Source organism: Macaca thibetana, chromosome 6, assembly GCF_024542745.1.
Source record: "Macaca thibetana thibetana isolate TM-01 chromosome 6, ASM2454274v1, whole genome shotgun sequence".
NCBI classification, from domain to species: domain Eukaryota; kingdom Metazoa; phylum Chordata; class Mammalia; order Primates; family Cercopithecidae; genus Macaca; species Macaca thibetana.
In genome coordinates, this window is record NC_065583.1 from 62,153,958 (window position 1) to 62,175,425 (window position 21,468).

Here is a 21,468-nt window from a genome sequence, read left to right on the forward strand (position 1 = left end):
TCTTTCTAAGAGGGAGGAGGAGCTGAAGAGTGTGGCAGACATGAAAGGTCCTTCCAAGGAAAGTTCTAACACATGATAAAATCAAATGAATGAAGGCAGAAATTGTACTTCTAATGGCTGACTGCGTAACAATTCACAATAACGTCTCCACTCAGGAGTGGGAAATCCCAATTAGGAAGCATCTCTCCTTCAACACTGATGCAAAATTAGGGCAGGGAGAAAGTCCAGGAATATAATAAAAAGCATTCTCCTTTTCGTCTCAGCATATGATAAGAGAGTTTGCTGTCTGGGGGTTTTGCTTGTTTTGGCAGGTGAACGATCTTAGATCATAAGCTTTAAGTGTTAATTATGAATGGAAATTAACACACTGATCCAGCTAACCTAATGAAAAGATGATGGTCAAGTGAGCAACACCCTCCAGATGAGCTCATAAAATGTCCACTTAAAGACTGTGGGGTAAAGGAGTGGCAGAAGACGATGTTGTTCAACATGATAAAGGTGAATAATTTGACAATTCAGCAGAGCCATTCTCAAGAGAAAAATAAATCATTTTCAAAACATCCTTCCCAAAGACAGCTGAATTTTTACTTTTACATTTACCCAGTGACTAGCTGGAAACATACTAAAAGCAGAGGAGAAAATGGGATTCTAGCAGGAAATATACTAAAAATAGAGGAGAAAAAACTATTTAGTGTTCTCTAGAAATCATTTTCTCTAATAAAAGGATGTCCATATTTCTGGATTATCTCTCTTGGAATGTAAGTTTTTTGAGGTTGTCACCCTTGAGAGCACAGATCTTCCATCTCATAAAGTACCAGTGAGCAATTACAGGGAAGCTATGCCTTAAAACCAAATGATGTGAATTCAACAGGTGGTTTGAAGGTCAAGTTCAATGCACTGGACTGTTACCCTGACCCCAACTAGGACAACTAAATAATGGTCCTATGATTCAAAATATCTGGTGAGTGAATAACCAACCCCTCCCTTATTTGCTAATAGATGGAGACTGAAACAACTAAAACTATTTCAGAGCATGACAGGACCTTGGAAATTATGTAATCAAAGTAGTACCTTCATTCCTGAAGATAAACTAGAAAATTTATAGGAACATCTGTTTCATACCTCTTCAGTTCCTAGACTTTCATTTCTCCTATATCTTCCCCAATACAAAAATGCTAAATGAGATCTTGGAGTAGGGAAGGTACAGTGGGAATATCCTTAGTACCTGGGTTGGCACTTGGAATACATTTCATCCTAAGAAATAGGACTACGCTTCTGGTCCATTACAAATATGTGCCTTAATACTTCCAGGTTGATTCCTGGTTGTTTTTTTCACATAAAGATGACTTATTAAATATACTTTTATTTTCTCTCTTTAAGATTGTTCATTTCAAAAATCATAAATCATGCTGCTATAAAGACACATGCACACGTATGTTCATTGCGGCACTATTCACAATAGCAAAGACTTGGAATCAACCCAAATGTCCATCAGTGACAGATTGGATTAAGAAAATGTGGCACATATACACCATGGAATACTATGCAGCCATAAAAAAGGATGAGTTTGTGTCCTTTGTAGGGACATGGATGCAGCTGGAAACCATCATTCTTAGCAAACTATCACAAGAACACAAAACCAAACACCGCATGTTCTCACTCATAGGTGGGAACTGAACAATGAGATCACTTGGACTCGGGAAGGGGAACATCACACACCGGGGCCTATCATGGGGAGTGGGGAGGGGGGAGGGATTGCATTGGGAGTTATACCTGATGTAAATGACGAGTTGATAGGTGCTGACGAGTTGATGGGTGCAGCACACCAACATGGCACAAGTATACATATGTAACAAACCTGCACGTTATGCACATGTACCCTAGAACTCAAAGTATAATAATAATAATAATAAAAAAGAAAAGGATAAATGTAACTTTAGACTTTATTAAAAATGTACAATTAAATATGATTGTTAAAATTTTTGGAATATCAAAAGAGTAGAAAAATAATCTATAGTTCCAAGCCAGCAAATGAAGAAAAGTAGGACTATAGACAAATATATTAGTTTGATGAAAGTCAAGGAAAGGGATAAAATTAAGCAGAAAAGTATGGAAAACAAAAGACACAAAATAAAATGAAATAGATTCAAATATGTCAGTAAACACAACACATGAAAAGAGATTAAGCTCATCTATTATTGATCTCAAAAACATGATGTTGGGCAAAAAAACCAGGATGTATATTAACATATATATAGATATAGGATAATAACACCATTTGTGTAAAGATTAAAACATTATTATGTAAAAAAAAAAAAAATCATAAACCACAGTTCTACAAAAAAGTTAATTCCACCCATATTCCCTGAGGGCCTACCATGTGCTAGACTCAGACCTGAGTGATGAGATATAGGTGGGACTCGAAGGTCTCCAGCCTGAAGAAGCTATGACATATAAATAACGGCAAAACCACATATAATCAAGGTGTGCAGAAAGTGTCATGAAAACCCAGGGAAAGAAGCAGCTGGTGCTGCTGAGAGAGGACTAGAGAAGGCTTCCCATAGGAGATGATTTTTTTTTTTAACTGGGACTTTGAAGACTGAATAGGATCTGGCCAGTAAAGAAGCGGGACAAGGGAATTATAGTCACTGGGAACAAGCCAATTGACAGAGGGGTAAGAATTGTGGAATATTCTAGATGGCTAAGCAGAGAGTGCCCAATGGGGAACAGTAGAAGGGAGGATAGAAAAACAGCCTGAAGGAAGACATGAAGAGCTCTGAACATCAAACTACAAAGTTCAGATTTTAATCTGTAGGAATGTAAGGCCATTCATTGAGGGCTTTTACACAAGTAATGCAACTGGGTGGCAAGTCCAGGAATGGACCGGAAGCTAGGAGACTGCTAAGGAGACTTATGATAATCTTGACAATGAATAAAGATCTGAATTCTGAATTACAAACAACTGCTTCCACTACCTTCAAATTAAAAGCTTGGGGCCCAATTGTAATGTTTTTAGCATGAGACACCCTAAAACTGTGACTCGGAGATGGTCACTGCCTTTAACTCCCATCTGCACCTGCAATTCCTCCCCCTAGGAAAACATCACCTCCTCTTTCTCACCTACCTCACATAGATTCCATTAAACTGAAGTTTGTGGGAAAAAGGCTTTTAATGAAAAGTATGTTCCAATGCAACCGTAAAGGGGTAACAGCATAGCCTGTAGAGTCAAGCAGTGCCAGCACTAACACTGACTAGCTGCTGGATCTCAGGCAAGTTATTCAGTTTCTCTGTGCCTCAACTTTCCTCACTGTAAAATGGGAACAAAAAACTACCTTTTTAAGAATGTTAATTATGAGATTGGAAAACAGATCCTTAGACAAGTACATAGTAAGCCAGAAAAAAATGGTAACTATCACTCTTACATACACTTTGACAACAGACTGAGTCAGGAATGCAACATTCCTTCTAAGTTTCAAGGACATGTAAAAAAAATTCCTTTACTCAGTGCTATTACAAATAACATTTGATTTAGATGGTCTATTTTTTAAGACTGAAGATTCTCCTATAAAGCAGTAAAGCTCATTGTAATTTTATCCTTTCTAAAATGTACCACACTTAAAGAGAATACGCTGAAGAAAATTAAACTTTCTTTCTGAGGATGTGATTACCATGATTTTCTCAAGTTCCTGCTAAGGTATTGGGAAGAGCTAACACATTAAAAATGAATTGATATACTACGGATTTGGTTCCAATGGAAGTAAAATTATGTCCCAAGACTGCCTACAACATCCACCATTGTAAAGCGTTGCAAGTGTTATCTGACATCCACACAATAACAGGCATGTGACTGCCCTTTTAAAAATTTTTTATTATTCAAATTTTCAAGCACTCATGAAAGTAGAAAGAGTACAATAAACTCTCATCTATAACCCACCTTCAAGAATAACCAGTATTTTGCCAATCTTGTTTCATCTGTACCTCTCTACCACTCGACTCTTGTTTTGTTACCGTTTTTCCCCATAGCCTTATTGAGAAATAATTTATCATTGTAAATGTACAATTCAATGATTTTTTAGTGTATAAAGTTGCGTAACCATTACCAGAATCCAATTTTCAGAACATTTCCTCATCCAGAATGAATCGGGACAATATAGGATACATACACAATGGAATACCGTTCAGCCTTAAAAAAGAAGAAATCCTGTCATTTGTGACAACATGGATGAACCTGGAGAACATTATATTAAGTGAAATAAGCCAGGTGCAGAAAGACAAACACCACATGATCTCACTCATATGTGTAGTAAAAAAGTTGAACTCAGAAATGAGTAAAATGGTGGTTACCAGAGGCTGAAGGTGGGGAGATGGGGAGATGTTGGTCAAAAGACATAAAATTTCAATTAGACAGGAGGAACAAGTTCAAAAGGATCTACTGTACATCATGGTAGCAACAGTTAATAACAATCTATTGTATATTTGAAAACTGCTGAAAGAGTAGATTTTTAAGTGTTTGTACCACATATGAAAAAAAAGGGATGTGAGGCGATGCATGTGTTAAATGGCTTGATTTAGCCGTTCCACAACATACACATATATCAAAAATCATCTTGTACACACAAATATATACAGTTTTTAGTTGTCAATTACAGTAAAATTTAAAAACAAAATTAAAAAGGACTCCTGCCATTGGTCATAACACAGATGAACCTGGAATGATGCTAAGTGAAATAAGTCACACAGATAAAGATAAATACTATTTAAAAAAAAAAAAAAAAAAAAAAAAAGAACATTTCACCATCCCACAGCACCCATTTTTAGTTAATTCCCATTCTGACTTCAGCCTCAGGCAGCACTAATCTACTTGCTGTTTACAGATTCCCCTTTTCTAGGCATTTCACATGAACAGAACCACACAATATGTAGCCTTTTGCATCTGGTTTATTTTACCTGGCACAATGTTTTTGAGATTCACCCATGCTGTAGTAGGTACAGTACTTTGTTTTTATTTTTATTGCTAAATAGTATTTCATTGTATACATATGCCACATCGATTATTCATTCACTAACTGGTGGATATTTGAGCTGTTGCCAGTTTTTGGTTCTTATGTATAATCTTGTATTAACATCTGCTTATAAGTATTTGTATAGACGTGTTTTCATTTTTCTGTGTAGACACCTAGAAGTAGACTTGCTGGGTTTTGTACTGTCTTTTACCCAACAGAATAACAAAATACCATATGATCCAACATTTTATTTAATGAATGAGGAAATGAAAAGTCCAAAGACATTAACTAATTTCCTCATATTCACAGTTCATTGGTGACAGAGACAGAATTCAAACCCAGGACTTAACACTCTTCCTTTTTTCTTCTTTTGTAATCAGTTTCATTCCCACACCCCCCAGAAACACTCCGCCTGGAGCCCTCCTCCTTCAGCTCTATTCTAGATGGGCTTTTCTCCTTGGGCCAGAGCTGCAATAAGGAACTTCCTTTCTCAAGTCCTTCTGGGGCTCCCCTTTACCTCCTGCAGACTTTCCCATCGCTACTCCCATCCTAAAGCCTCTGCTTCACCTATGCCTCTGCGGAACCTGGGAACTCTCATTTCTGAGCCTTCCTGGCATTCTGTGAGCAAATCAATCACTTCCAGTCCTCTCCCTGTGAGCCCTACAGGCATTTTATTTTTGATTCCACTTCTCTCTGCAAATGCATTTGCCATCACTTCATCTGCTTTCTATCTTTAGGTCCCGTACGGGTCAGCGTTACAGATGTCTCCAAGGTTTATAAGGATACAGTCTGCATTCCTGGTTTTCACTCTTTTAGTTTGAGGGAGATTTTCAAGAGACAAAAGCAAAAATGTCTTTGCTAGTTTGACAGAAGAAATCTCCAACTTTGTTGAAATTATCTCTTGAGTGAAATACTTACACGGTCAATGAAAACACAAGGACAATGAATGACAATTCCATTCAAACTAAGGGGCATAAGAGGGAAAAAACTCTGCCCCAAATCCTAAAAAGGAATTTTATCCCATAAATGTATGCATGAAAGAGGCTGCCTTTCACTATTCAAAGATGAGAGCTGCCCTTCCTGCACACTGTGGCTGGTACTACCCCATTAGTTTAACTTAAGCAAAACAAGAACGCTCTTTGAAGCTAAAAATAATCCATGAGTTTTTAAAAATAAAATTATTATTCCAAATTTCCTAAAAATGCTATGGCAAATGCCAAGCACACAGAAATGATTCTGAACACTTTTTTCCACTTACATAAATCAAATCCACTGCAACTGCTCCTCTTTTGAAAAATGCTTAACTGTAAATTATGCACGACAGGCCGGAAACAGTGGCTGTACACACATGTAGTAATTGGCTGTTATTATCCAAGTAGCTAGCAAGTAGTTATTGGGCACCCAGTGTGCTAGACACAGCAGGGGAAATAGAAACAGATAAAGACATGGCCCTATAGCCCTTGCAATCTACTTGTGATAACAAGATAAATACACAAAAAGTTAAACAGTACAAGGTAGTATGTGATCAAGGGACATGGGCAAAAGTGTTACACAATTTTAGAAATTAGAGAGCTGACTACTTGGATAATACCAGGAACAAACGACAAGGGCACCAAAACCCTAAAGGTCACACACAAACTAAAGCTAAAATATGCCAATGATTATGTCACTTGCCTGCTCAAAAACCTTCAAATACCCATCACTAATAAACAAAGAAAGTCCAAACTCCTTAGCTCGGCATGCAAGACCCCACAGGCCCTGACCCCTTCCTACCTGACTGGGTTTTACTCCAGCCACACTGCTCCATTAATGTCCCTTGAACACACTGACACCTGCTGCTGTCCACCCTGCTTTGCTCCTGATGCCCTATCCCAACCAACACCCTTTCCCTCAACCTCAGCTACTAAAAATCCATCAATTTTACATTCTGCCTCCTTCCTTTGAGGCATCCCAACACTTCTTTCCATTATTATGCAGATCTCCGCCTCTTCATGCAGCCAGTCTCCAAGATGCCCCCAATGATTCCATATTCATTCCTTTGTGTAATCCCCTCCCATATGACCTGTGTAACCAGTAAGTCACACACCAGAAGTGTGTCTTCCAAGGCTTGATCACAGGAGACATCTGAGGCTTCCACCTTATGTTCCCTTGGATCACTCACTCTAAGGAGAGTCATCCACCATGTCATGAGGACACTCCAATAAACCTATGAAGAGGTTTATGTATCGAGGGACTGAGATTTCCTGCCTAGAGCGACTACCAACTTGCCAACTGTATAAGTGAACCAGCTTGGAACTGGATTCTCCAGCCGCAGAAAACGTTCAGGTATCTGTTGACCTGGCCAGCTCACTGACTACAGTCCTATGGGAGACCTCAAGCTAGAACCACCCAGCTAAGTAGCTCTCAAATTCCTGACCCACAGAAAATATATATAACGATAAATGTTTATTGTTGTTTTTAGCTACTAAGTTTTAGTAATCTGTTATGCAGCAACAGACAACTAATACACTTCACTTATGTATTCTGTATTGCATTCCAATTATTTCTGTCCTAACATTTTTCTTAAAACTAGATTAATAGGTCCCAGAGGGCAGAGACTTTAATATTTTCAACTCTGCATGCTTTAGTAAGACATTTAGTAATCATTAGTTGATTGAATAAGAGCATTTTAAAACTTAATGAAATCGTTGGTGAAGCTGTGTCTTGGACTGACTTCATATTGGTTTTGAATGATTTTGTAATTTATTTTTAACTTTAAGGACATTTAACTTTATGGGCATTGGAGCAAGGCAAAAATTAGTGATGGGAATGGGAGGAAGAGGCTGGCAATAATAAACAGCAGCCACATACAGGGTTTGGTGTCAGTCAGCCATGTCTAAGCAGCTTGAACCTGGTAGAATTCCCTTGTGCCAGGCACCCTGTCCCAGTCCCAGAAACTGATAGCATTTCATAAGTTTTTATTTGAGAAGATTTATTCTGAATTCTCTAATATTTAAAAGAGGTTTCCAGCCCAATACAGGTCTTCTCTTGAAGTCATGGCTAAGCTACAGCCTAGCAGAGTCCTTCTCTTACAAACCTAACAGTCCTCTTAGGTCTTCTTGGAATCCAGTGAAACTGGTCTGGGTGACTAGTAAGACCGAAAGCCTCTCTAAGTCATAAATAAAAACAGAAACAAACCTGGACCAATCTTTTGGCAGTTCTTTCATAAACAAAACCATAGATACCACAGAAAGATACACACTACTGGGAACACAAGTCTGATAAGCATCCCTTTGTGAAATTATAGGAGATTTGATTGTATACAATAAGTATAGTAAGGTGTGATCATGATATAAAATACACTAATTCCTAACAGGTAAGCTGGCCCAGAAGGTAAGTTTGCTTTGAATCAACATTTGTATTAATGACTCTGCATGATGAAAGAAATAGCAAAACAATTAAGAACCTCCATAAAAGAAGGCTACAAAACCGTGCTAGGAAGCAGTTGGTTCTCATTGTAAAAAGGAGTGAATGTGGCTTTAAGCCAACAAAAGGAACACAAATCCAGTCAATTTAGCCTAGGGCCAAAGCAAGATTCATTCCAAGAATGAGTAGTTAGTGCTTGTTATAATTCTGTGCAGTTTAATTTTAAATGCCCTTCTCTCTCTTTGGAGACTATATCCACAAACCTCAAAGAGATTCTGGTATTTAGTCTAATTCTTTCCATATGTTAAACACACCTCATTGCCTATAGGCACCAGTCAGATTAGTTTCTTCTGAAAAAGGAGGTTAGAGATTGATCCTTCTATGTAAAATTATTTCATCCTATTAGTGTTAGGGACCTGAAATTTATTAGCAAACAACTTGGGGCTACTTATACAAGCCTGTCGATAAGGAAAGACTGCCTTGCAGCTGTTCCCAACTGCTTTTCTAAATAAAGAGCCACTGCTTGAGTGAAACTCTGTCTAATCTCTTAAAGATGTGTATTTAATTAAAGAAAACTTTTTTCAGTGGCCGAAGGCCTTAATCCCATTGATTGTGCTGCAAACATCAATCAAATCATTTGTTAATGTTTTTGCTCCCATAAAATTTAGCAACATCAGAATAAGACCATGCCTTTTAGGAATATACGATGCTTACATTCCCTCAAGTACATCTTTGTTTCACACTCTCCATTTATTTCTCAGGAAAGGCAACAACCAACTAAACTCCAATTGTTTCATTTAGAAACACATCAAGTGTCCATAAAAACATGCAAAACGGTGTACAAAATAATGTTAAGAGGAAACAGAACATTAAATTGTGTATATTCTATGGTCACAGCTATATATAACCATAGATGAGGATGGAAAGGAATACGAGAAATGAAACATATGTTTTCACACACACCTCTATAACCTTACTGCTTTTTCTTTATAAATTTCCTTTACTTTTGCTGGGAGTTGTCTTAGTAATGGGTGTAGTATGTTTGCTTTTTAAATTATCAGGTTAACATCTCACCTCATCAGACAAGAGCTTATGGGCCAATTACTCACGTACAAGGTGGTGACTGTCTAGACCAACCGAGATAAGACGCCTGCCTGGTCTCCTCCTAAAAATTCCTCAGGCTTAGCAAAGCCACAGTTTTCAAGTTTAATCCCTGCAGGGGGAAAGAAACTGTGTCTAGCTTGGATTTCAAGGAAATGTTCTCATTTTTAGTTGAAACTAAAATAACCCCTTAAGTAAAAATGATATTTAGGCAAATCCTAAAAATGAAGTCATTGGTTAACACATATTTACTGAGAACATGGGCACAAAGATGAGTTCCAGAGATAACAAAACTGAGTTACTTCCTAGAAGCAGACAGCAGAATAGCAGCTGTCAGGGGCTGGGTTTGGAGGGTGGGCAATGGGGAGATGTTGATACAAACCTTCAGTTATAAGACGAGTAAGTTCTGGGGACCTAATATACAGCACGGCGACTATAGTTAATAAGTCTGTATTGTTTACTTGAAATTTACTAATAGAGCAGATTTTAAGTGTTCCCACCACACATACACACACACACGGTAACTACGTGTGGTGAAGGATTTATTAATTAACTTGACTCTGGTAATCATTACACATCAAATCATCACATTCTACCCCTTGAATTTATACAATTTTTATTTGTCAATTATATCTCAGTAAAGCTGGAAAAAAAAAAAAGCAAAACAAAGACTTGGTTACTGCCCCCGGGAAGCTATCCTAGTAAGGCACAGAAGGCTGCAAACTAAGGTGGAATGCTGTAAGTGATAGAATCAATATAAAGAAAGGAAACTAGAAAGAACTACACAAAACCTTAAGAGGAAGAGATGACTTCTGAACCAGAAAAGGCTTCCTGGAGGAGGCAGCATCTGAACTGGCTCCTAGAGGGTAGGCTAATGTTGTCCAGGAAAGAGAAGCAATGGGCAACGCAGGAAAGGGGCGATACAATCAGGCAAAGGAAGGGATGTGTGCGATGTGTTCTGGAACAATGCAGGGTTTAGAAATGGGAACCAAAGGAAACATTCAGAGGAGGAGTAGGCATCACATCTGGCCTTGGGCATGGACAGAAGGATGGGGCAAGTGAGCAAATACTGTCCTCCGGGCTCCGTGCATTTGTTGTTCTATTTAATCCTGACAACTTGTCTTGTAAGTGGGAAGACTGAGGCTAGAGGAAGTTGCGTACAGTTTCACAGCACGCAGTTCACCTCTGTATTCTTGCACTAACACTGTGACTGGGGCATGGCAGAGCCACCACAAACATTGCCCAAATGCAAGATGACAAACTCACAGGCCAGGCCCATCGCCTGCCTGCTCTGCCATGATGGTCTTTGGGACTTTTTTTTTTTTTTATTTTTTTTTGAGACAGAGTCTCGCTCTGTAGCCCAGGCTGGAGTGCAGTGGCGCGATCTCGGCTCACTGCAAGCTCCGCCTCCCGGGTTCACGCCATTCTCCTGCCTCAGCCTCCTGAGTAGCTGGGACTACAGGCGCCCGCCACCAGGCCCGGCGAATTTTTTTGTATTTTTAGTAGAGACGGGGTTTCACCGTGTTAGCCAGGACGGTCTTGATCTCCTGACCTTGTGATCCGCCCGCCTCGGCCTCCAAAAGTGCTGGGATTACAGGCGAGAGCCACCGCGCCCGACCGGGACTTTAAAAAATGTACACTGGGAATCATTGACTATTCTGGGTTAGAGGAATCAATAACCAGAGATTTGTGTTTTGAGAAGAGGATAGTAAAGGCTGGGGAAGTGCAGTGTGGGAGTTACCCAACACTGGGAGCCTGAAGAGTTTCCAGACAATGCCTACCTTTTCTCAGCATGCACTTTTTATACAGATTTTTCTAAGAAAGTACTAGAATGCCTCAAAACCTCAACTGAAATCTAAATTCCCTCCTTTGCCAAATATATTTTTATTACACAATTTAAACACATAGACAGTATAAAATGAAAAGTTAAACTCTTTTCCTCTCTTTCAACTCATAGTTCCACTACTAACAGTATATTGTTCATTCTTCTAAAAAAAAAAAAAGAAAAAGGCTTATGTACTCATAAACTTACAATATGCCTTTTTACACATGATGAGATCAGTATTTTGTTTTTTGAGTTAATCTGTGTTGGAGATCTTTCCGTATCAGTGCACAGAGACCAACCTCGTTCTAAAGCTGCAGTGTTTCATCTCAAGGAAGCGCCCTCATGTATGTAAAAGCAGCTGACCCATATTTAGGTTGTTCGAGTTTTTGTTTTGTTCATTCTTAAAAACAATGCTGTACTGAACCCTTTTTGTATCAAAATGAATTCACTTGTGGTCACTTGTATCAGCTTCTTGGATACTTTTACAGATAGGCTCTCTTGTGTAAAACATAATTTAGCAAAGTTTCCTTGTATGTTGGTAGAGTTAACAGTCACTTATCTTAGCAATGAGAGGGAACACAAATATAGCCTAAAAATAAACCTACTCACAAGATTATCTCAAGGCAAACATTTTGTAGTTCTGGAGCCTCCTGGGAAGACTCTGGGGCCAGAGTTCTTCCTGGCTTCCCACCCAAAGCCACTTATGCAGAATTTCTCATTCCACACTGGGGCAGTCAGCACTTCTTCCCACAGGGACCCAGGATACTACTCTTCTGGCTCCACCAGTAGCTTCGGACTCCCTGGTTCCCATGCTTCAAATGACAATGAAAAGTACATGTGATAATTACCGGAATACAGAATTTTCACACTGAGGGATTAGAGATGATTTATAGTTGACAACTCACATTTCTTAGATATACCAATTACAGCCCAGAGGGGTTGAGCATCTCAACAATATTACATACCCAGTCTCTGCACAGACCACCTCCTGCTCACCTGTCCAGAGTTTTTCCTATTACCTAGTACCAAATAATTGCTGCATCCTTTGCTTAACTATTTCAAAAAGACCACGTAAGCAAAATTTCTCTATGATATTCCGCTGGGTATAAACGATGCTTTAAATTAGAAAAAAAAAAAAAAGATTCTGACAACATATGGAGAGATAGCACAGATAGTAAGAAATTCAAAAACCTTATTTCTAGATAATTTTAACTTCTTTCTCTACCAAACTCACTACTAGAATGCCTAGCAAGTTTCAAAATTGGCACATTTAAGTTTCACCTCCCTTCTTCTTGTCCCTTATTGAGGTATTGTTAACAAGCAAATGCTAGTAACACTGCTGACTTGTTATCAGCAAGACAGGTTGCTCTCAAGTTGTCTGCAGCCCTGACAATGGATGTATAAACCTGGGGCTACTCAGGCTGTGAGACTTGGAGTCATGTTTTTATGCTACAGAATTTTTTTTTTTTTTTTTTTTTTTTTTTTGTAGATGGAGTCTAGCTCTGTCACCCAGGTTGGAGTGCAGCGGTGCAATCTTGGTTCACTGCAACCTCCTCATCCTGGGTTCAAGCGATTCTCCTGCCTCAGCCTCTCAAGTAGGTGGGACTAGAGGCATGCACCACCATGCCAGGCTAATTTTTGTATTTTTAGTAGAAGGGGGTTTTGCCATGTTGGTCAAGCTGGCCTTGAACTCCTGGCCTCAAGTGATCCACCCATCTCGGCCTCCTGAAGTGCTGGTATTACAGGCGCCTGGTCTAAATCAGGGATTTTTAAAAAGCTCTGAGAAAAATCTGTTCAAAAGTTTTTTTTGGTTTTTTTTTTTGGTTGAAGAACTATTCTACAATATTCAAGATCGCTATCCTTTAACCCCTGGATCCCAGCTCTGTTACTACCCTCCAGCAAGCCCTTGCAAGCTGGCTGGGTGGCTTAGTTCCTGCAAGAGGAACTACGGCAATATGGTTAGAAACCACCGGATTTGAATATCTGATTTCCTCTGACCCTGGGTAACAACTTAAGCTCTTGCAGTCTGTTTTCCCATCTTTAAAATGGGGATAATAATGATAGAACTTATTTCAAACTGTCATTGAAGAATGTGGCAATGTATAGAGAGATCTTAGTACAGTGCCTGGCACATAGTAAGTGGTCAAAAACTACTGAGCCTTTACTGTCACACTTGGCACATACATGGGCCAATCAGAGGCAAAAGGCAAAAAGACAGGCAGCTGAGAACAAAAGAAGAACAAGTCTTCAGTATGATTTCTGCTGAACTAATAAAACAGAATAGAAAGTTTTGTTTTTGTGTTTTTTTTTTAACCCAAGTACTTATTTGTCTCAAAGATTCTTTGGAGCAAAGAGTCATTTCCAGGACTGTTTCAACTGTGACCTGAAAAACTAGATCTGGGAAGAAATTCACTAGAGCAGTCAGGATCATGAGTTGCCTCCCACAGGCCCGGCCACAGAGAGAAGGGCCCAACTCTACAGCTCCTCACTTCAGGGCACTGACCAGGAACAGAAAAGGAGGGAGTAAGAGCAAGTTCTCAAGTCACAGGCAGCTTTTCCATATCTGACTCTCTTACAGCAAGATCTCCTTGGTGTGACCAAGGCTAAGAGTTTCCCTTTTTCTTTATACCTGCAATAAGAGATCACCTAAGCATTTACATCCATCAGGGAAGAACCACTATTCCATTACCTTTTTTTAATTAATAGAAACAGGGTCTTGCTATGTTGCCAGGCTGGTCTCAAACTCCTGGGCTCAGGGGATCCTCCCACCTCAGCCTCCGGAGTAGCTGGGACTTCAGGTGTGGGCCACTATGCCTAGCCTATCACTCCTTGATCATTTTCATCGTTTTTGTAGAGTGAAAGCTTTTAAAAGCTAAGTGTCATACGATTGGTTTTTTCCTATTATTACATGTGACTGGGATACTCAAGAGGATGAAAGAAAAAGTTGGAATGGCCCACAGGCCAGGACCTAACAGGGTGAGAGAATCAGGGCAAGAATGTCTTACTAAACTAGTGCAGGCCACGAATAAAACAGGGCAGCCCAAGGTCATCACCATATGGTCAATGCTTTGAGAAGCAAGAGATACCAAAGTTCAGAGGTCACCAACTCACCTGTCTCTAGGAGTCAGGCCGATAAATGAAATGCATGACCTACCAGGAGGAACACAATAGGGAGCAGCAGAGTCTTTGGCCAAACTGGCACAAATGCCCCGCTAAGTGAGATGGCAATTTTAAAAGCTGAACACAGTGTGTAAGTTGAGCAAAATGCATCTGAGTTATATCTTGGCCAAGGGTCTCATTTTGCAGTGCCCTGCAAAAGGTTCTGATGGGCAAGAAATGAAGACCAAAAAGATCAGTCAAGAAAGGAAAGGGCAGGAAGGAAGAAAGGGCCTGTCTGGGCAGGTGCAATCCCCGGCACCCACTGATGCAGTGGTCAGAAAAGGTAGGTCACAGAGAGGCTGGGATCTATGTCCCACACGCCAGGGGCCTGGGCTATAAAACCCAGAAAAGAATAGATCAAGGTGTAGACAAAGAAAAGGGCAAGCAGGCATGGGGACCACAGTGGCCTTACTGTGGAGTCAGATACTCTGTGAGCCAGGAGTTCCCAACATGCTAGTACTGAAAATGCAATACAACAAGAACACAGTCTGAAAACCGGACACAGGACAACCCAGAACCGACGGGTGCTGCACCCTCATACCTTCTGCTCAGGGGAAGGGCCTGTCTCAAGGAACACAAAGGCAAAGCCTCACCGGATCAGAGGAAAAGAGGCAAAGGGATGGGACAGATCCCAACAGGCTAATAAGAACAAGAAAAAAGCCCACATCCTTCCACAGCATTTATTTCATAAGCAAGTATATGTTTAGTGTTAATTCTGTACTATTTACAAGGTCCAGCGGAGGTTACAAAGATAAAAAACCTACAGTTACTGAGAGTAAGTGGCTTATTCTGGGTCAAGAGCAGAAAGAGATTATTTGGCACCACAGTTGACCAAGTCATACGCTCAGATTTGGTAACATAACAGCTCGCTAGTTACAGTACTGAAATGCTCATACTCTGTCAACTGAATGAAATTATATATAGTTGATACTCTGAAAAGTGCTAAAAGAGTAGCTCGTATAGCGGGAAAACATTGAGATCATCATCATTAGACTTTCAGACAACAATAGTTTACATCAGAAGAAAATGGAGTGACATATTTAAAATTCTCAAGGAAAGAAAATGTGAGCCAAGGATTTTATATCAGACAACAGTGACCCTTAATTATAAAGGTCACAGACCAAGTTTTATCAAGAAATTAGGGAATATTGTTCCCATGATCCTTTCCTATTAAATCTACTAAAGAAAGAGCTTCAATCAAAATGTCTAGAGACACTGATATGAGGACAAGTGATAAGCATGATGTATATACAACAACCTGTACAAATAAGACCAAATGAGTATTAAAAGGGAGATATTTTAATATATAACAATAATAAGATCTGATGATGCAGAAGTACTAAACCTTTTTTTTTAACGTGGGGCAGAATTAGTATGGCATATGCCAAAGAAATTATTTTTGTTGTTTTCATTAATCATAGCTGGTAATGGTAGTATTACTGTCATTATTTGGAGACTACTGTGTGTGTAATATGGGGTAATCAAATAGGTAATTATATAATAGTCTATTTCCCTTGTGACCAAAAAACCAGGATTTAAAGTGCAGAAGGAAAGGAATAAAAATGTAATATATAAGAGGTTAAACAGAAACCCTATAGTCTTGAATTTGAATTGGAAATAGCATTATTAACTCACAAAGTATTTTATCTTTATATGAGTATTTATGTTTGCGTGCATGTGTGTGTGTGTGTGTGTGTGTGTGTGTGTGTGTGTGTGTGTGTGTTTCCCAGCTCTGACCAATGAAAGGCCTATACTAACCATTCCAGTGAATGAGGATTCCCAGTGTCTGGATTATAGTCTTGAAATACCATTTCTTACTAAAAAAAAAAAACCAGGGTTTCCTGGGAAAATGGTTGACTCCAGGTATAGGCAAGAAATGTACAAGACAAGCATGGACCACCTTAACAAATCAAACAGCAGGAAACTAACAAGAATACTAAGGTCAGATCAGGAGGACTTAGGGGCCAACTGAAGAGGCTCCCATTCGTCAAAGATCAGACAATTTGAGTCTCGGTAAAAACTAAAATTTCAATGGAATAAAACCTATAAAATAGATTTAATTCCATGAGCTCATAACAATTAAAAAAAAAAACACCCTAATCAGTGATCTTCTGAGAATGACATGAAATCAATTCTTGAAAACTGAGTAAATCAAAGGAAAGAATCAAGCATATATAAAATATATCAAGCATAGGAAAGAATTCACATCCCTTTCCTATGTGAATTGTACCACTGGGCAATCAAATAACAGATTGAAAAGGCATCTATCCTTATAAAATTATTCCAGCTAATAAATAAAATCAAAATTATAGAATTAGAGTATCACCATTCTGCAATTGCCCCACTGACTTAACAGATTTAGACACTGAGGATCAACAGCTGCTAACATCAAAAGAGTGGAAAAACCAGACCCCATGTGTCTCCCAGTGAAAGAATACACCATCATCTTTAATCTTGCCAAAGCGACCAGACCTGAATCTGATCAAGTCTCTGGATCCAGATACAGGAAACAGAGGGCAAAGTAGTAAGTTAAACTGTACCATGAGTGTGCATCTTTCTTGTTATCAACACTGTGGGAAACTCTACAGATTAAACAGCCCAGGTCCTGCAACAAATAAAAAAAAAAAAAGTTAAAGGAAGGAGACTCCGGTAGAGGGATCTGTAGATTAAAAGAGACTTAAAATACATTTTTTTTTTCTTTATCGGTAAGACTAAACTCAGTGGGTCAGGCTGCTCATTTGGGTAATAAAACCATAAAGACATGCAAGGAAGTAATTACTATAAAAGTCAGAATGGCATTTACCTTTGGAAGAACAGAGGGAAATGTGATCAGGATGGGATGTAAGATTTTGGTCCGTTTGGCAAAGTTCTATTTCTTGACCTAAATGCTAGTGATATATATGAGTGTTTGCTTTGTAATAATTCACTAAGTTATGTACATTTGTTTTGTGTGGCTTTTTGATATTTATGTTTTATTTTACAATAAAAGTACGAAAAAAGCATTAAGAAAATCTATCAGGCATAACAGCACAGTCGCCAACTGACGGAAAAAGCTGCAAGGTGTCTCTCAGTGCTAGGTGGAAAGTGCAGGGACCCAGCAATAAATCAGACAGGAACCAGCATCTTATGGACTCTGTTTCAATGAACTTTTCACTTTGAAGGTAAATAACTGAATCTACATTGTTTAATTAAAATTTGCCTTATAACCTTTAAATTATTTAAAAAAGTGTATAACGAATGACATGCTCCAAAATACCTCAAGAGCAATCTCAATTCAAAATGACTTCTTAGAGTTGGGTGTGGTGGCATGGACCTTTGTAGTCCCACAGCTACACAAAAGGTTGAGGCGAGAGAATTGCTTGAGGCCAAGAGTTTGAGGTTGTAGTGGGCTAGGATTGCACCTGTGAATAGCCACTGCACTCTAGCCTGGGCAACAGAGCAAGACCCCATCTCTAAAAAAAACACATATAACAAATAAATAAAATAAAATAAAATAAAAAAATAACCTCTTAGATATCTACCAGAATTGCAATGAACAGCTGGGCATTGGGTTCTCACAAATATAAGATGACACATCTCACACTCCATGAGATGTGGTGTGACCAGCTCTGCACACCCCATGGTTCATCCTTCTACTATTTGTTGTTGAATGAAACACGGAGACAAGCTTTGTAGCAGAACCAGGCTGGTTGGAGAGGTAACAGCCTTTGAGAGTTCACAGAAAAGGAGGGTGTTTGTGGCACTATTATTGAAGGGTAACACCCTATAGCACAAGTATGGGAGGGGAGAGCTATGCCACCAGAGTGTAAATCCCAGCATGGCCAGGCACTCACAGCATGTTACTTAACCTCCTTAAGCCTCAATTCCTTATCTGTAAACAAGGATTAACAATAGTATCTTTCTCACAGATCCCTTCTGAAGATGAAATTAAATAATGTGTATAAAGCACTCGGCACAGTATCTGCTGGCCCACCCTAAGTACTCAATAAGTGGTTGCCATGATTACTGGGATGGCAAACATTTCTGGAAAATTAAGGAACTGTCTATATGATGGATACCTTTCTGGTTGGAATGCAGGATGCCTTCTCCAAAGTAAGTAGTGCTATTTTATAAACCTATGATCTTTAACATTAAAAAATCACTGCTTCAAGATACGTCCAGTCAGTTTTAAAATGAAAAACAGTAAGAAAAAGTCACAGCTACTAGTAATTAAGTATATGTGATTTTCAACAACTTCCATATCATTATTTGGTTTTCTCCTCCCAATTACCATTATGGGTGGTTAGTTTTAACTCCAACGAAACCTGGGATTATTAGTATCAGGAATACTGATGGCTGTAACTGGCCTCTAGGGAACGGGAGCCCAGGGTTAGTATAGGTGCTTCTTGTCCACCCTGTAACCATGCCCCTTCCCTTCTTCTATGGGCACAGCCAACCTCCCACAATAGAGGTTCTCCCTCAATGCCCAATACTCACTTTTACAGCTTCCCTTAAGGCTGTGACTCAGTTCTGGCCAATGAGGCCTCAGGAGGCTTCAGGAAAGATTTTACTCCTGGATGAAAAGGGATAAACACTACAGGAGAACCAAGTTATTGCTGCCCTCTGTGTCCACCCTTCACACACACACATCTTCCTGTCTTAAAAAGAGGTTGGCAGGAACCTGTGATACCTGTTGCTGAGAAAGCTATTTTCTGCCCACAAAGTGGCAAGTCTGCAGATAAAAATGTAACATGCTAAGGATGAGAATAGATAGAACTGATCCCTGATGACACTGTTTAGCCAAGGATCCAATCCTGAATCTACCCAATCCCAGATTGCCCTTCATATAAGATAATTTAATGTCTTTATTATCAAATCACTGTTCATTGGCATTCGCTTAACTGCAGCCTAAAGCATCCTGATTGTAATGATTTGAATTGCGTCCCTCCTGCTATGGTTTTGAAGGTGTATCTCCCCTCAAAATTCATATGTTGAAACCTAAACCCCAAGGTGGTGGTATTAAGAGGTGGTTAGAAGTCATTAAGTCATAAAGGCTTCACCATTATGAGTGGATTAGTGCTCTTACAAAAGAGGTTGAAAGGATTACCCCAGTGCCTTTTGCCCCTCCACCTCCCGTCTCATCTACCATGTGAGGACACAGCAAAAAAGCACCATCTTGGAAGCCCAGAGCTGCCCTCACCAGACACTGAATCTGTAGGTGCCTTGATCTTGAATCTCCAGCCTCCAGAACTATGGAAAATAAATTTCTGTTATTTACAAATTACCCAGTCTCAGATATTTTGTTACAGCAGTACAAACAGACTAAGAAACACCAAAAAGTTCATATGCTGAAGCCTTAACTCCTAATATCTCAGAAAGCAAATGCATTTGGAAACAGAATTTTTAAAGAGGTGACTCAGTTAAAATTAGTCTTACGGTGGGCCCCAATCCAATTTGATTGGTGTCCTTGTAAGAGGAGAGCTGGACACACAGACGCCAGGTGTGCGCACACACAACAAGCTGAGAGAATCTGTGGCCAGCGGATGTGAGCTAAAATATTAAAAATTTTTACTCTTCAGCCTGAAGGACAAAAAAAAAATCCCTGATGGAAACTTGGGTGTACACTAAAAAATCAAAAGCCCCACACACAGTAAGTGGGTATTTTTCTTCTGTTTTAATTTCTTCAAGAGATCATTGTTTAAAGAAAAAACTATAATTTGTGGGGATTATACATATATATAGAAATAAACCATATGACAATCACAACACAAACAGTGTGGTCTCCTCAGTAGGCCCCCATATCTATGGTCTCGGTTTCCACAGTTGCAGTGTGATCATAGAGCATGCAGTCTGAAAATAGGTGAGTGCAGTATACAAGATATTTTGAGAGCAAGTGAAGAGAGAAAGACCACATTTACATAACTCTTATTACAATATATTGTTATAATTGTTCTATTTTATTATTTGGTATTATGGTTAATCTGTTACTATGCCTAATTTAAAAATTAAATTTTATCATAGGTAAACTATGCAGTTTCAGGCATAGACTGGAGGTCTTGAAATGATCCTCCCTGTGTAAAGGGGAACAACTAATATCCTATATAAAGGCAATTGTTACAGACTGAAATATAGCCCCCAAATTCATATACTGAGACTCTAATCTCCATTATGGCTGTATTTGGAGACAGCCTCTAATAAAGAATTAAGGTTAAATGAGATCATAAGGGTGGGACCCTAATCTAATATGACTGATATCCTATGAAAAGGGAGAGACACCAGGGATGTGCACAGAGAAATGTTCTTGTGAGAATACGGCAGAAACATGGCCATCCGAAAGGCAAGAAGGGAGGCCTCAGGTAAACCAAACCTGTTGACGTCTTGATCTTGAACTTCCAGTCTCCAGAACTGTGAGAATATAAATTTTTGTTGTGTAAGCCACCAGTCTGTGGTATTTTGTTATGGCAGCCCCTGCAAACTAATACACTTATGTGGTACACTATCATCACTAAAGGCAACCATAAAAAACCAGAACTTTCAGGCCAGGTGCAGTGGCTCACGCCTGTAATCCCAACACTTTGGGAGGCCAAGGCAGGTGGATCACTTGAGGTCAGGAGTTCGAGACCAGCCTGGCCAACATGGTGAAACCCTGCCTCTACTAAAAATACCAAAATTAGCCAGGCGTGGTGGTGTGTGCCTATAATCCCAGCTACTCGGGAGGCTGAGGTAGGAGCATCGCTTGAACTCGGGAGGTAGAGGTTGAAGTGAGCTGAGTTTGCACCACTGCACTTCAGCCTGGGAGACAGAGCAAGACTCCATATCAAAAAAAAAAAAAAAAAAAAAAAAAAAAAAAAGAGAGAGAGAGAGAAAAAGAAAGCAGAACTTACGAAAGACTGATTAAAGGGTAAAATTCAGTGTGGATATGCTTACAGGACTTGGGTGGTTAATCCTCTGCCCCTGCCACCTGTCTCCACAAGTCACTGCCCAACCTCCTCTATC

General features: G+C 39.4%; 1 protein-coding gene across 2 annotated transcripts in view; it reads right to left on the reverse strand.

The window, feature by feature from the left end:
* The window catches only part of TNFAIP8 (TNF alpha induced protein 8), a 124,000-nt gene that overhangs the window by 95,196 nt on the left and 7,336 nt on the right, over window positions 1–21,468 (reverse strand). The window contains exon 1 of one of the 2 annotated variants that reach the window (XM_050794428.1): window positions 17,034–20,483. The exons of the other annotated variant lie outside the window; for it this stretch is intronic. Within the exon in view, the coding sequence (XP_050650385.1) occupies window positions 17,034–17,046 (13 nt within the window). The 5' untranslated portion in view covers window positions 17,047–20,483. Of the gene's footprint in view, window positions 1–17,033; window positions 20,484–21,468 lie in introns of those variants that run through there. 2 annotated transcript variants of the gene reach the window in all.